Here is a 14,935-nt window from a genome sequence, read left to right on the forward strand (position 1 = left end):
CTCAAAGTCCCGACTTGAACCCAATTGAACATCTTTGGGAACATCTCGAACGCAAATTGAGAACGCGCAATTTTTCGAGCAAGAGTCAAATGCAACAGGTGATAATGGAGGAATGGACTAATATAGACCAAAATATAACCGCTAAATTAGTCCAATCGATGTCAAACCGTTTAAAAGAAGTTATAAGACGCGGTGGTCGAATAACAAAGTATTAATTTTTTTAAATTATGTTATTTATTTTTTTGTTTTTTTGCAATGATGAATACTTTTTTTGTTTAATTTTTTGTGTTCAGCTGTAAAATGGCCCTTTTTGTTCCAATAAATACTATTTTTTTCTTTAAAAACAATGAAATTGTGTACATATATATCACACAAGCACTACTGCATCATTAGTTTAATATGTTTTTATTCCAATTGTCTTTTGTAGGCTTATTAAAAAAAAAACATTGAATGATGAATACTTTTTTTGACCGCTGTATGCCAGCACGTATACAGCACCTTATCTATAGAGTGTACGGACATTCCAGGTGCAGATCCGCTATGCCTGGTCCTTTTTGCGCTTGCGTGGGTCGTCAACCGTTTTTATACCCACCACCATAGGATGGGGGTATACTAATCTAGCTATTCCGCTTATAACACCTCGAAATATTGATCTAGGATCCCATAAAGTATATATATTCTTGATCGTCTCGACATTCTGAGTCGAACTAGCCATGGTCGAACGCATAAAGCTAGCCGCTTGAAATTTTGCACAGATACTTAACATTGGTGTAGGTCATTGGGGATTGGAAATGTGCAACATCGGTTCAGATTTGGATATAGTTCCCATATAAACCGATCTCCCGTTTGACTTCTTGAGCCCCTGGAGCCCGCACTTATTGTACGATTTGGCTGAAATTTTGCACATGGTACTTAGTTAAGATTTCCAACAGTGCCATGTACGGTCCAAATTAGTCAATAACCTGATATAACTCCCATATAAACCGATCTCCCGATTTAATTTCTTGAGCCCCTGGAAGCCTCAATTTTCATCCGATTTGGCTGGAATTTTGCACATGGTGTTCAGTTATGACTTTCAACAACTAAGTCAAGTACGGCCCGAATCGGTCTATAACCTGAAATATCTTCCATATAAACCGATCTCCCGATTTGACTTCTTGAGTCCTTGGATGCCGCAATTTTTGTCCGAATTGGCTGAGATTATGCATGTAGTGTTCTGTTACGACTTTTAACAACTGTGCCCAGTACGGTCCAAATCGGTTCATAATCTGATGTAGCTCTCAAGTAAACCGGTCTCTCGATCATCCTTGTTCGGTTCCTTGAAGCTTTAATTTTTGCTGATTTGACCGAAGTTTGGTATGTTGAACAAAAACCATTCCATTTCAAATTCAATTCATTCAAAGAGATTTCTCACACAGCATATTTATACCCTATGACACTTCTATGGTACAGGGTGCATATAATGCATATAAGTGCATTTGTTTGTAATACCCAGAAGGAAGAGAGATAGACTCCTTGATACTATACCGATCGACTCAGAATCACTTTCCTATTCGATTTAGCTATGTCCGTCTGTCTGTCCGTCCCTCCGTCTGCCAATGTTAATTTGTGTACAAACTACAGTTCGCAATTTTCATTCGATCGTCTTCAAATTTGGTATGGGCATGTTTTTCGGCCTAGAGACGAAGCCTATTGAAATTGGAAAAAATCGGTTGAGATTTAGATATAGCTTCCTTATATATGTTCGTCCGATTTGAAGAAATAATGCAATAAAATGGCCATTTGTCAACCGATTCTCTCGAAATTTAGCTGGAAGAATTTTCTTATAATTCTCGACATTACTGGTGAATTTTATAAAAATCGGTTCAGATTTAGATATAACTCTCGTGTATATATATCGCCCGATTTTCACTCCTAGAGCCTTTGCAAGCTCATTTACTGACCAATGTTCTCAAAACTTTGTACAATGCTTTCCTCGAGGACTTTAACAATATCTAGGAAGTTTGTTTGAAATCGGTTCAGATTTAGATATAGCTTCCTTATATATGTGCATCCGATTTGAAGAAATAATGCAATATAATGGTCATTTGTCAACCGATTCTCTCGAAATTTTGCTGGAAGAATTTTCCTATAATTCTCGACATTACTGGTGAATTTTAGGTTCAGATTTAGATATAGCTCTCGTGTATATATATCGCCCGATTTTCACTCCTAGAGCCTTTGCAAGCTCATTTACTGACCAATCTTCACAAAATTTTGTACAACGCTTTCCTCGAAGACTTTAACAATATCTAGGAAGTTTGTTTGAAATCGGTTCAGATTTAGATATAGCTCCCATATATATGTTTGTCCGATTTGAAGTATTAATGCAACAAAATGGTCATTTGTCAACCGATTCTCTCGAAATTTTGGTGGAAGAATTTTCTTATTAATCTCGACATTACTGGTGAATTTTATAAAAATCGGTTCAGATTTAGATATAGCTCTCGTGTATATATATCGCCCGATTTTCACTCCTAGAGCCTTTGCAAGCTCATTTACTAACCAATGTTCCCAAAACTTTGTACAATGCTTTCCTCGAGGACTTTAACAATATCTAGGAAGTTTGTTTGAAATCGGTTCAGATTTAGATATAGCTTCCTTATATATGTGCATCCGATTTGAAGAAATAATGCAATATAATGGTCATTTGTCAACCGATTCTCTCGAAATTTAGCTGGAAGAATTTTCTTATAATTCTCGACATAACTGGTGAATTTTATAAAAATCGGTTCAGATTTAGATATAGCTCTCGTGTATATATATCGCCCGAATTTCACTCCTAGAGCCTTTGCAAGCTCAATTACTGACCAATCTTCACAAAATTTTGTACAATGCTTTCCTCGAGGACTTTAACAATATCTAGGAAGTTTGTTCGAAATCGGTTCAGATTTAAATATAGCTCCCATATATATGTTCGTCCGATTTGAAGTAATAATGCAACAAAATGGTCATTTGTCAACCGAATCTCTCGAAATTTTGGTGGAAGAATTTTCTTATAATTCTCGTCATTACTGGTGAATTTTATAAAAATCGGTTCAGATTTAGATAAAGCTATCGTGTATATATATCGCCCGATTTTCCCTCCTAGAGCCACTGAAAGCTCATTTACTGACCAATCTTCACAAAATTTTTTACAACGCCTTCTGCGACGACTTCCACAATAGCTTTGAAGTTTGCTTGAAAACGGTTCAGATTTAGATATAGCTCCCATATATATGTTCGTTCGATTTTGAGAAATATTGCAATAAAGTGCTCATTTGTTAACAGATTCTCCCAAAATTTGGCAGATAGGATTTTCTTATGAGTTTCGACATTACTGGTGAATTTCATCGAAATCGGTCCAGATTTAGATATAGCTCTCGTATATATAAATCGCCGGATTTTTACTTGTATTGTGACTGCAAGTGTACAATTCTGGTAGTAAATGTGATGAGTGGACTGTATTGGATGCTTCCAGAACCGTAACAATTTACCATTGAAAGTACAGAAGAAGAAGAAAAAAGGCAAGGTTTCAGTTTGCTAATGTGGAACAGTTTATTAGCGATTTCTTTGCTTACCGCCTCCTAACGATGATGCTGCACAAGTGAAGTTAGTTGAGGCTAAGCAAGCGCGAAAGACGCCCTTTTGATTTAGTAAAGTATTTCAGCCGTATAGATAATGTTAGAAAGAGACAAAAAGGGGGTTTAGTACGTACTAGTTAGTAATCAATTCGTTGCGATACATATTAGGATGAAAGCGTTGCCAATCTTATATTAATTAACGTTAAAGAAAATTCAAATGGTTAAATTCAATATAATTCATTTGCCTTATTCTAAAGATGTTTATGACTTATATAAAAATGACTGCAAAAATGTTGTTGAAGTTGCTTCAACATGCCGGCCGCCTTGCAACACTGCAAAATCAGTAGTGACAAGCACCTGAGATGACCCAGCCAAAGATGGTACTCTGTACTAGTGGCATATTGGAAGACGATTGGATTAGGCCAGCTCGTAAAACTTTGGATAGTTGATCATTCGCCACAATGATTTCAATATTCGATGGGTGAAAAAAATGTGGGTCTGCCAGGTCGGTTAGATGGTCATACAACGCTTTAAGTTTTGGCTCATTAGTGGCTTTTGGTAGCACGGTGTGAAATTGAGATTTTACTAAACCATGAATCTGAATTTTTATTAAAGGGTCATGATACGATTCCAGATTTAAGCAGCAATACTCTTTGCCATCTCGCTTAGTAGTGCGAACATTAAGGCGTTCGACCAATTCTTTCAAAACCACGGTCTGAGCTTCTCCAGAGCTAAGCAGCAATCGCGCTTTTTTTGGACCAGTAGATGTCACGATCCGAGCAAGAGCAGTAGGAAGGAAAACGTGCATTGTTGGACGTCGGCTCAAACGCTCATTTAAGTGTTTCTGACGGCTAGAGGCTACAGGTGTTTCCCGAAGAGCTGAATCGCTTCTTCCGTTTCCTTTCGTCTTAAAATGGGCATTCCGATTTTGTTGTTTGGTTCCAGAGGATTTGTCGTCGGTATGAACCATAGTGTGGTGATTTTGTTGGCATACCATGCACTTTTGCCTGGATGGGCACCAGCTTCGTGTATGTGCAGTGCATAGGCAATTGAAACAAAAGCCTTTTTCTCTTATGACCTTCCGTCGTTCCGAGACAGGCATACGTTGAAATTTGGGACAATGTTTTAGGAAATGTCTTTCCTCGCAGATACGACACTTTGGTGTGCTAGATGTTGAGCTGAAATGTAGGATTTGGTATATTTAATGTGTGAACGGATTTGGAGAAATTTGACAACTAAGCTTTTGGAAGGATACACAGTTTAACCAAGGGTCGAACAATTGTACCCCTCTGTGTGCGTATTTCCGCCACACGAACCTTTGAATCTTGCCCAGTAAATACTTTGATAACTCTACCTAAGCACCATTCAGTAGGGGGTAAATTGTCTTCCTTGACCACAACGAAGTCATCCTTTTCTAAATTTTGTTGAGATGATTTCCATTTATATCTTCTTTGTAGTTCACAAACATATTCGTTTTTCCACCGTTTAGAAAACATTATTTGCAAAGATTTCAGTCTTTGCCAGCGATTCATCAAAGAGAGATTGTCTGAATACTCTTCAGGGATCGCCATAAGCGCTGCTCCTCTTATGAAATGGCCAGGGGTTAAAGGAATAAGATCAGTCGGGTCCTCGCTTATTGGTGACAATGGTCTGGAATTAAGCACACTTTCTATCCTGACCAACAGTGTGGAAAATTCCTCATAAGTAAATTTGAGATTGGAGGCAACTTTCCGTAAATGAGCCTTCATGCTCTTTACAGCTGCTTCCCACAGGCCACCCATATGTGGAGCATGGGGTGGAATGAAATGCCAGGAAAACCCGTACATTCCGTACTTCTCTGCAACCGATTTCTCGGCCTTTCTGAGGAACTCCTTGTATTCCCTTAAGAGAGATCTACTTGCTCCAATGAAATTGGTACCATTGTCTGAGAAGACTTTTTTAGGAAACCCCCGTCGTCCTACGAAACGATTAAAGGTGGAAAGAAAGGCCTCAGTGGAAAGGTCTGAACAGGCCTCCAAGTGAATAGCCCTGGTCGATAGGCAGACAAATATAGCAGCGTATCCCTTTTGCAATTTCGCATTTCGCAATTTGGAAGTTTTCAATTCAAACGGACCTGCAAAATCAAGTCCAGTGTGCGTAAAAGGCAAAGAGAATGTGCATCTTTCAGCCGGTAATGCAGCCATAATTTGGTTTCTCACTCGATGTTTATAAACGGTACAGATTTTGCAACTCCTGACACAATGACGTACAGCGCTCTTTAGGCGAATGATGTAGAACTCCTGTCGAATAGCACGCAACATGGTTTGATGCTCCGCATGTAAAAGAATCTTATGTGTATAATCAATAAACAGCTTGCAAAACCTGGAATTCTGTGGCACTATGATGGGAAATCTTTCGTTAAAGCTTAAGTCCGAGTTTGCCAAGCGGTCATTTACTCGCAGCAGACCATGTTCGTCGAGAAATGGATTTAAAGTCAATAACCTACTTTTGCAATTAATAGGTTGGTGGGACTCAAGGGCCTGGTATTCGGCAGAAAAGTATGAAATCTGTGCAAGTCTTACTAATCGAAATTTTGTAGAAATAATCTCCTGCGGAGAAATGAATACATTTTCTGTTTCCGGGAAGTTCCTTTTTTGACATCTCCTTGCAAATCGCAGCATGAAACAGATTACCCGTAGAGCCCGATCGAGAGATGAGAACCGTTCCAGTATATCGTCAATCACTTGTGTTTGGCAGGTAATAACCTTTTTCTCGATAAAAGCCTCTTTGTAGGTCATTTGCTTAGGCCAAAACTCAGATGGTTTGACGAGCCACTGTGGTCCATGCCACCATAAATGATTTGCGTCTAGTTCTGACGCAGTACATCCACGAGTACCAATGTCGGAAGGGTTATCCTTGGTTGGAACGTATCTCCAGTTGACATTTCCAACGTTTTCTAGTATCTCGGAAACTTTATTGGCAACAAAGGTTTTCCAGTAAAATGGAGGTTTTTGTAGCCAGGATAATGTAATGGTAGAATCTGACCACAGATATATTTCTGAAACAGTGAAGCTTAAATGTTGACGAACTGATTTCAACAATTTTGATAGCAGTGTAGCTCCACATAATTCCAGCCTGGGAAGACTGACAGTTTTCAACGGTGCCACTTTGCTTTTGGAAACTAACAGAAACGATGTTGTAGCGCTATCCGAAATAGTTGATACAATGTACAAACAGGCGCAGTATGCTTTCTCAGAAGCGTCACAGAAGCCATGAATTTGAATCCTTGCCTCTGGGGCGTAATGGATCCACCGAGGAATTTTAATATTCTCAATTTCATTGAAATTTGAAAGAAACATATTCCACTTTTCCAAGGAGTGTGGTTTGACTTCCTCATCCCAGTTCGTGCCGTCAATCCAAAGCTGTTGCATGAGAATTTTGGCCAATACAATTATCGGGGTTAACCAACCAGCTGGATCGAATAGTTTAGCAACTATAGACAATATTTTCCGTTTAGTAATCGGAGTAGACGGAATGGAAATGTTGGTGACTTTGTAATAAAATTGATCAGACATAGCATTCCATCGAATGCCTAATGTTTTGGTATCGCTTGTTTCTTCGATTTTCAAAAAATCTTCTGTAAGAAGGTCTTCCGGGGGCAAGTGTTGAAGAATTTTAGAGTGATTAGCCGTCATTTTTTTTAGAGGGAAACCCGCAGAATTTAACAAGTCAATAAGTTCCAAGACGTGTGATCGGGCTTCCGTTATTGTGTGTCCACCCGAAAGAATGTCGTCCACATAGATTTGGGTTCGTAGAATGGATGCAGCCGTTGGGTGGGTATTCTTTCCATCTTCACTCAATTGCAACAGTGTGCGTATAGCCAGATATGGTGCACAGTTCACACCGAATGTGACAGTTTTTAACCAGAAATCATCAACCCCTTCACTAGTCGAGTTACGAAACAGTATCTTTTGATAGGGTCTGTCCTCTTCGTGAATCAGAATTTGGCGGTACATCTTTTCAATGTCGCCATTAAACACATACTTAAAAAATCGCCAGCGCAATATAACGTTCATTAGATCGTTTTGAAGAGTGGGGCCTGTATGTAGCATGTCGTTCAATGAAACTCCTGTAGAAGTTTTTTTGGATGCGTTAAATACCACTCTTAATTTGGTGGAGACGCTTTCAGATCTAACCACAGCATGGTGCGGTAGATAAAAAGAAGAGTAGCGATTGTTCTCACATATTTCCATTGATGGCGCGATTTCCATGTGATCAAGCTTTAAATATTCAGATAATACCCTTTTGTATTCTTTGGCAAGTTCAGGAGAATGTCCAAGAGTTTTCTCCATACGAAAGAATTGTCCCATAGCAATACGTCGCGAAGATCCGAGTACTCTATCAGGCGGTAAATCCTGTCGGAATGGCAGGCGGACCCTGTATCTCCCATCAGGCAGACGATCAGTTGTCTTTCGGAAAAATTCTTCGCACCGGGCATCACTTTCAGAAAGAGGTTTTGCAATTGGAACTTCCTCTATTTCCCAGAACTTTCGAATGTCGTCATTTAGAGTATCAGTGGATACCACCCAGGAAGCAAATGTTGTAACAGAGCGTGGTCTTGGTGGTCCACTTATCAGCCACCCAAATTCCGTTTCCTGTGCCAAAAGACTTCCAGAAACATTCTTTTGAACACCAGATTTAATGATATACGGTAAAATATCGCTTCCAAGCAACATATCTATGGGGCCAGGCTTAAAGAAGTTTGGATCTGCCAATTCCAGGCGATTTAACGCCGACCAATCAGAAATTTGGGTGGGAGCACCTGGCATTAAATGCTTCAGATTGGAAATAACAATGGCCGAGGTGCGTAATTTGAAGTCAGACTTTCGGGACTGCAGAGTAACATCACACAGTTTAGATGAGTTTTCCAGAACGGTTCCTCCTAACCCAGATATTCGAGTTAACGACTTTTTAGTGGGGATTGAAAGTTGTCTAACAATTCGACTTGAAATAAAGGACTCCTGAGAGCCTTGATCAACAAATACCCGAATGGCAAACAATGTTCCCAAGTGCTCGATGTTCACTAAGGCGGTAGGTAAAACCGTTTCTTGTCCGGAGTTTGCAAAATTAGATTGGACATTCGATACATCATCATAGGCGGCATAGGAAGTAGATGGCTCATCCTCATATTGTGCATCGACGTGAAATGAGGATGATTCATGTTGGTTGTTTTGTGAGCTGTTTCCGGTTGTTCCACTTGTATGTCTTGCACCTGAATTCCTATTTCCGGCGGGGCCAGTGGGATCCGGGTGTAGCATAGTATGATGTGATTGCTGACAAGTCTGGCACAACTTTTCGCTTTGGCAATTCTGAGCCTGATGTCCGTAGGAGAGACAGTTCTCACAAATCTTGTTGGTAGAAACAAACTTTTTCTTCTTACCCAGTGGCCAAGCCTTAAATTGTGGACAGCCCCTCAAAGAATGGTTCTGTCGACAAATTTTGCATGGGCGATAATTCGAATCCGACTTCGTGTGAAAATTCTGAGATTTGTGAGCAGATTGAGAAGAATTCGTCGGTCTCTTCATATCGGAAATTGACTCTAACATGTCTAACCTTTTCGCGATAAAATCATCCAGTTGACTCCAACTTGGCATTGATTTGTGGTCATCTATTGAATTCTCCCAAGCAGTAAGTGTTTCGTCCGGCAGCCTGGACGACACCCAGAAAACAAGAAAAGGGTCCCATGATAAAACAGATAAACCGTAGGACCTTAGAACAGTCAGACAGTTGTTAACTGTGAATTGTAAGTTCCTCAAAGCCTTCCCTTTCTCTGAGGATACGTGTTCAGTTTCGAAAATTCTCCTAAGTTGGTAATTTATCAGAATGCGTCTATTTTCATAACGCGATCGCAGAGCCTCCCAAGCCAACTTGAAATTTTCATCAGTGAGCGCAAACTGTTTCACGATCTGATTTGCCTCCCCACGCGTCTTTGACCGAAGGTGGAATAGCTTCTGCGCAGGAGACAATTTGGGGTGTTTGGCATAAATTGCCGTAAACATGTCCCTGAAACTCGGCCACTTATCGTAGCCACCACTAAAAAATTCAGTGTCGCATGGCGGGACTTTTACAACGAAACCCCCATCTTCCGTAGCCCTAGTCTCTGTTTCCTCCTTCGCCTTAGACTTCTCCAGCTTCTGCCTCTCAATTTGAACCAAATCAAGAATAGCCGCCTTACAGGCCTTGTATGCCCTACAAGATTCAGAGAACTTCGAGTGAATCGCATTGCGCACCTCTTGAGTGTACTCAGGTTTTTCAGACGTCATCTCCGTCTCATAAACCTGTGTCAGTTGACGCCAACGTCGCTCCAAGTCATCTAGTTCGACCTGCAAACTAGATGCAGTATGATCCTCAATGGGAATTCCAGAAAAATTGGCGCAAAAAGTGACCACTTGGTCCGAAAAAAAGATAAACCTCTGGGAACTCATCTTCAGCTGAATGTGAGAAGCGACGAAATACCAAACAAACTACAAATTTTGAGAGTATAACAAATAATGGCCTATTCAAATAACCTCAAATGGTACCTTTATCAGTGAAATAAAAGGGTAATATATAGACCTCTACTCGAACTCAACACAGATTGCTCTTCGAAAACCGCCGAAGACAACTCAGGTCCAATAACAAAACATCAATTACCAATCGCGATCATAGGAATTCCGTACCAACGTGAATATAGTACAAAATTCAACTTGGTCAAATATATCCGGTTACAGGTCTTAACGGATGATCCTAAAACGCAGTGAACCAATTAAAACCCCAGCACGGAACTTGTGTATACTGGTCTCCTTCGAAATATGGTCACTCTCTTTCTCCCAGTCACTAAGCCATTCGTGATAAAATGATTCTGAGAAAAAAAAATTCCACCAAACGTCTTGGGACTTCCTCCTGAGCTCTTCTTCCAGAAAGGAACTCTGAATAGTAACGCGTGCGTGCTATGGACTTCTTCTACCCCGATTCAACGTGCTCTCCTCCTCAGCGGCGGAGCGATTAATCCCAAAGTTCAGTGCTAATATTTCCGGTTCACCGTACTAAGTCTCTTATCTCCGAAATAGATAAATAAACCAAAGTTCTATGGCTCCTAAGGTGTCAATTGGTAATTCATATGAAATATAGTATGTCAAGTGTCACCTATATCCCAAGCCAGGACATATAAGGTGTAATGTAAAAATACAGGTGAGAGATGGGTTCAGTCCCATACAATTCATTCAGGTAAGCAATATGGTAAATAAATTCATGCGCTTAGATTGAAAATAATCGACTGGAGGTAAATAGGAAAAAAATTAAGGTAGCATAATGGGTTCAATACAAATAAGGGTTCCAATGTTGCGGTACTCTCTAATAAGCTGTTTATTTAGAAAATAACCATTTTATGGTTTCATGGCGAGAAATTGGGTAAGTGGGTAACAGAGTAATCGTTTCCTGGGATAATATATATGTATGTGCATTGACGTGGATTGTCCTTTATTATTCGATATATGACCTACATATATTCTCATCCCAAAGTATAGGTGAGTCAATATAAGCATCAAATATTATATTCAAGTATTGATGTCAAACTTCATCAAGATAACTTCATAACCTGATGTGCATATATCTCTAAAATTTAATTCGTGTTTAATTTCTTTCCTCCTCATGTATGAAATTTGTAGGAGCATCGTAGCCATCTGTCTACACATAACAATACATGTTTCATCTTCCAACCGGTGTATTATTGACAAATTCGTTTTAATTCAATTCCCGGCTGTGATTGGCCACTTGTCATACATGACACCTGTTGGACACTTTCAATTTTAAATATACAATCTCCTTTTGACTTCCAGATAATTTCGTGAATTCTTCGTTATATCCAGATTTTTATTTAGAAAATGTAGCGTTTTTTGGCAATATCGCGTGTTTTTCAGGGACTGAAAGCCAACAACTATTTAAATTGATTTTCTCATAGGAATTTATAAAATTTTGTCAATGAAACTTACGTGAAACCATTGTTTCAATGAAAATAGAAAATTGTCATGATAAAAGGTAAGGTTCAAGGAAAAGTAGCAACATTCATAAAACAGCTTTTCTATGAAGAATGAAATTTCAGTAGTGACTTCACAAACGGCCCTCGTATGTATACTTTGTAACATGAATGCACTCACCGCTAACCTTCTCTCCCCCTTTTGCAAATCATACCGGTTTCTTGTCTGACTTAGCCGCTAATACTCCATGTGTCTCCAATTTCCAACAAATTCTATGATGTATTTGGGGCTTTTTCCCTTTCGTTTCTAGCACATGGAATTCAATTATTCAATGGATGCTAATCGATGTTAAGGCACAATTTTTCTTTTTTCTTTTCTTTAAACCGGAAACTTCCTTGCTTTTTACACACGCTTTAATTTCAGTAAGAACAAACTTGTCTAATTAGATTTTGCCACAACTATGTTTTAAACTTTCTATACACTTTCAACTTTATTTCCGTTCACCTCAATAGTTTTCTAATTAGAATCTTCCACATTTCTATTACGAAAAAGTTTTTGTTTTTCTCTTTTCTAAAGATTATTTCTTCATATTCATACACCATCCATGCAGCCTCGCTTCAAAAACTAAATGAGGAATCGCCTCTCATTGGTCTTCTAGCAGCCTGAATGTATTCGTCTGCAGATCAGCACGGCTCTGTACGTATAAGAGATGAGTTTGGCTTTATGTATTTGCAGTGGAGTGGAAGAAGTCTCAATCTAAGAGAGTCAGTAATGGAAAGTTAGAGGTCTCAACCGTAGTCGCATAGGATTGGGAGCCTGTTAGTTAAGCCAGTGTGAAATGACAAATCCAATGGCAAAGGGAAGAGCGTCCGTGATGAGATTTCGTTTCTACCTCTTCCTCTGTACGTAGAGAATTATGTATGCCAGCAGCGGCGTGGGCGTGAAGTGCAACAAAATTTATATATTCGAGAATTACGAGTATATCAGTATAAGTAAAAAAAAAAAAAAAAAATTGTGTCTCTTTGCGATCACTTATGTATAACAAAAGTGTGCAAATTACACCAGTGCTATTAGAGTATTACTCTCTAATCTGCAATTTCTTGTTGTTGCAAAGACAGATTGGAATGACAGCAACTTAGATAACAGTCGTACTCTTAAGTTCTGGGTTAGAAAACAGCAATGCAAATACACACTTTATGTCTATTTATTCCTATAGTCTCATAAAATTAAATGCTCTGAAGATTATCTTAAGCTCGTGAAGCAAGATTCGATCGTTCATATATTTTTGCTCGTGAAGCAATATTAAATCTTTATATAGTCTGCTTGTGAAGCAAGATTCGATTTCCATATATTTTTTGCTCGTGAAGCAAAATTAGTTTCCGAAGGTATCATCAAGAAACTCTTTTGACAAGAGCATTGAGAATTATTCATGTGGACTATGTGCGCCTTTTTTGGGTTTCAACAGTACAAAAGACAGTTTTTTATTTTTGGACTTTCATGTCATGTAACATTCAAATTTAATCGCCAAATCCCTATCCGTTCACACATTAATAAATCCTACGTACCTTTTTCCCATTGTCTTCTATGGAAGTTATAGAATAATTTGTTTTTAAACTAGAGCGGTGGACGTGATCCCAGCTTTATAGATTCACTTGTTCTTTCCAGGTTCGATGGACCATGTACAATTCTGGTAGTAAATGTGATGAGTGGACTGTATTGGATGCTTCCAGAACCGTAACAATTTACCATTGAAAGTACAGAAGAAGAAGAAAAAAGGCAAGGTTTCAGTTTGCTAATGTGGAACAGTTTATTAGCGATTTCTTTGCTTACCGCCTCCTAACGATGATGCTGCACAAGTGAAGTTAGTTGAGGCTAAGCAAGCGCGAAAGACGCCCTTTTGATTTAGTAAAGTATTTCAGCCGTATAGATAATGTTAGAAAGAGACAAAAAGGGGGTTTAGTACGTACTAGTTAGTAATCAATTCGTTGCGATACATATTAGGATGAAAGCGTTGCCAATCTTATATTAATTAACGTTAAAGAAAATTCAAATGGTTAAATTCAATATAATTCATTTGCCTTATTCTAAAGATGTTTATGACTTATATAAAAATGACTGCAAAAATGTTGTTGAAGTTGCTTCAACAGCAAGCGCAGTTATTGACCAATCTTCACAAAATTTTGTACAGCGCTTTCCTCGACGACTACCACAATATCTAAGAAGTTTGCTCGATATCGTTCCAGATTCATCTAGCTTCTATATTTGGGACTTATGCCGCCTGCTTTACGGAGGACACCGTAGCGCAGAGACGCTATGACGCTGAACGTCTGGGTTCGAGTCCTGGCGAGACTATCGGAAAAAATTTTCAGCGGTGGTTTTCCCCTCCTAATGCTGGCAACATTTGTGAGGCACTATGCCATGTAAAACTTCTCTCCAAAGAGGTGTCGCACTGCGGCACGGCGTTCGGACTCGGCTATAAAAAGGAGGCCCCTTATCATTGAGCTTAAACTTGAATTTGACTGCACTCATTGTTATGTCAGAAGTTTGCCCCTGTTCCTTAGTGGAATGTCAATGGGTAAAATTTGCATTTGCATACACTTTCAAGCATTTGGACTTTCTCATAAATCTTAGTGAGCTGCAAACTGCAACAACTGACAATCTATTATTTGATATAAAGCTATGCCATAACTTAGCTACAAATTAAAAGATATTGTCATCCAAAGAATGATGCACATATGACACAACAATATATTGACAAACAAGAAAACTCTTATGAGGATATCATTATCATAAACCTGTTTTACTATCAAATAGCTCTGGAAATCCTTAAGTCCCACAATAAAAAAAAAAGAAATTCTTAGCGAAACATTTACACAGCAACAGCTAGAATCATAATGACACTATTCTCAACACCCTTACAAGTCAAGTCAACTAACAAAGTCGTCAATATGACATCAGAATATCATAAACTGTGTAACATTATCATAAGAGTGAAATGACATGCCTAGTACATACGACATACACATATGTATGCGATTTAACAAGATTATCATAATGAAAATTTAGAAGAATGTCATGCAAAATCAATAAAATCACAAAATTATGATAGAATTTTTTTCCACAGAGTTTTCCGCCAAAACTCTTTCATTGGGGCCAAGATAAGTACCGACGGTCGTAAAACGAAAACCTCGGACATTGGTTGGAAGTTTGTTAACACCTAGCAATGATTTTGTAGCAAATAGACATCATTGTGTGGTTGGTTGTTGGATTGGGCAGGAAACAGTTAACAATCGGGATTGGTGATTCAAATGCTGCAGCGTGCAGCGGCGGGCAGAAACA

The 14,935-nt window shown here is 38.9% G+C and overlaps 1 protein-coding gene across 3 annotated transcripts; it reads right to left on the reverse strand.

The window, feature by feature from the left end:
* Positions 1-3,551: 3,551 nt before the first annotated feature.
* On the reverse strand, positions 3,552-13,706 carry LOC131995858 (uncharacterized). Of its 3 annotated transcripts, none has more exons than XM_059365087.1 (3): positions 13,427-13,706; positions 13,162-13,307; positions 3,552-4,780 (listed from the first exon to the last, which is right to left on the reverse strand). In XM_059365087.1, exons 2-3 carry the CDS (start codon positions 13,170-13,172, stop codon positions 3,943-3,945), a joined length of 849 nt encoding a protein of 282 aa, XP_059221070.1. In that variant the 5' UTR covers positions 13,173-13,307; positions 13,427-13,706; the 3' UTR covers positions 3,552-3,942. The 3 variants fall into 3 exon arrangements, with proteins under 3 accessions (XP_059221070.1, XP_059221069.1, XP_059221068.1); XM_059365086.1 differs by having other exon boundaries at positions 13,162-13,319; XM_059365085.1 differs by having other exon boundaries at positions 13,162-13,706.
* Between the last annotated feature and the right edge of the window lie 1,229 nt (positions 13,707-14,935).

This window comes from Stomoxys calcitrans, chromosome 3 (genome assembly GCF_963082655.1).
Source record: "Stomoxys calcitrans chromosome 3, idStoCalc2.1, whole genome shotgun sequence".
In the NCBI taxonomy this organism is placed as follows: domain Eukaryota; kingdom Metazoa; phylum Arthropoda; class Insecta; order Diptera; family Muscidae; genus Stomoxys; species Stomoxys calcitrans.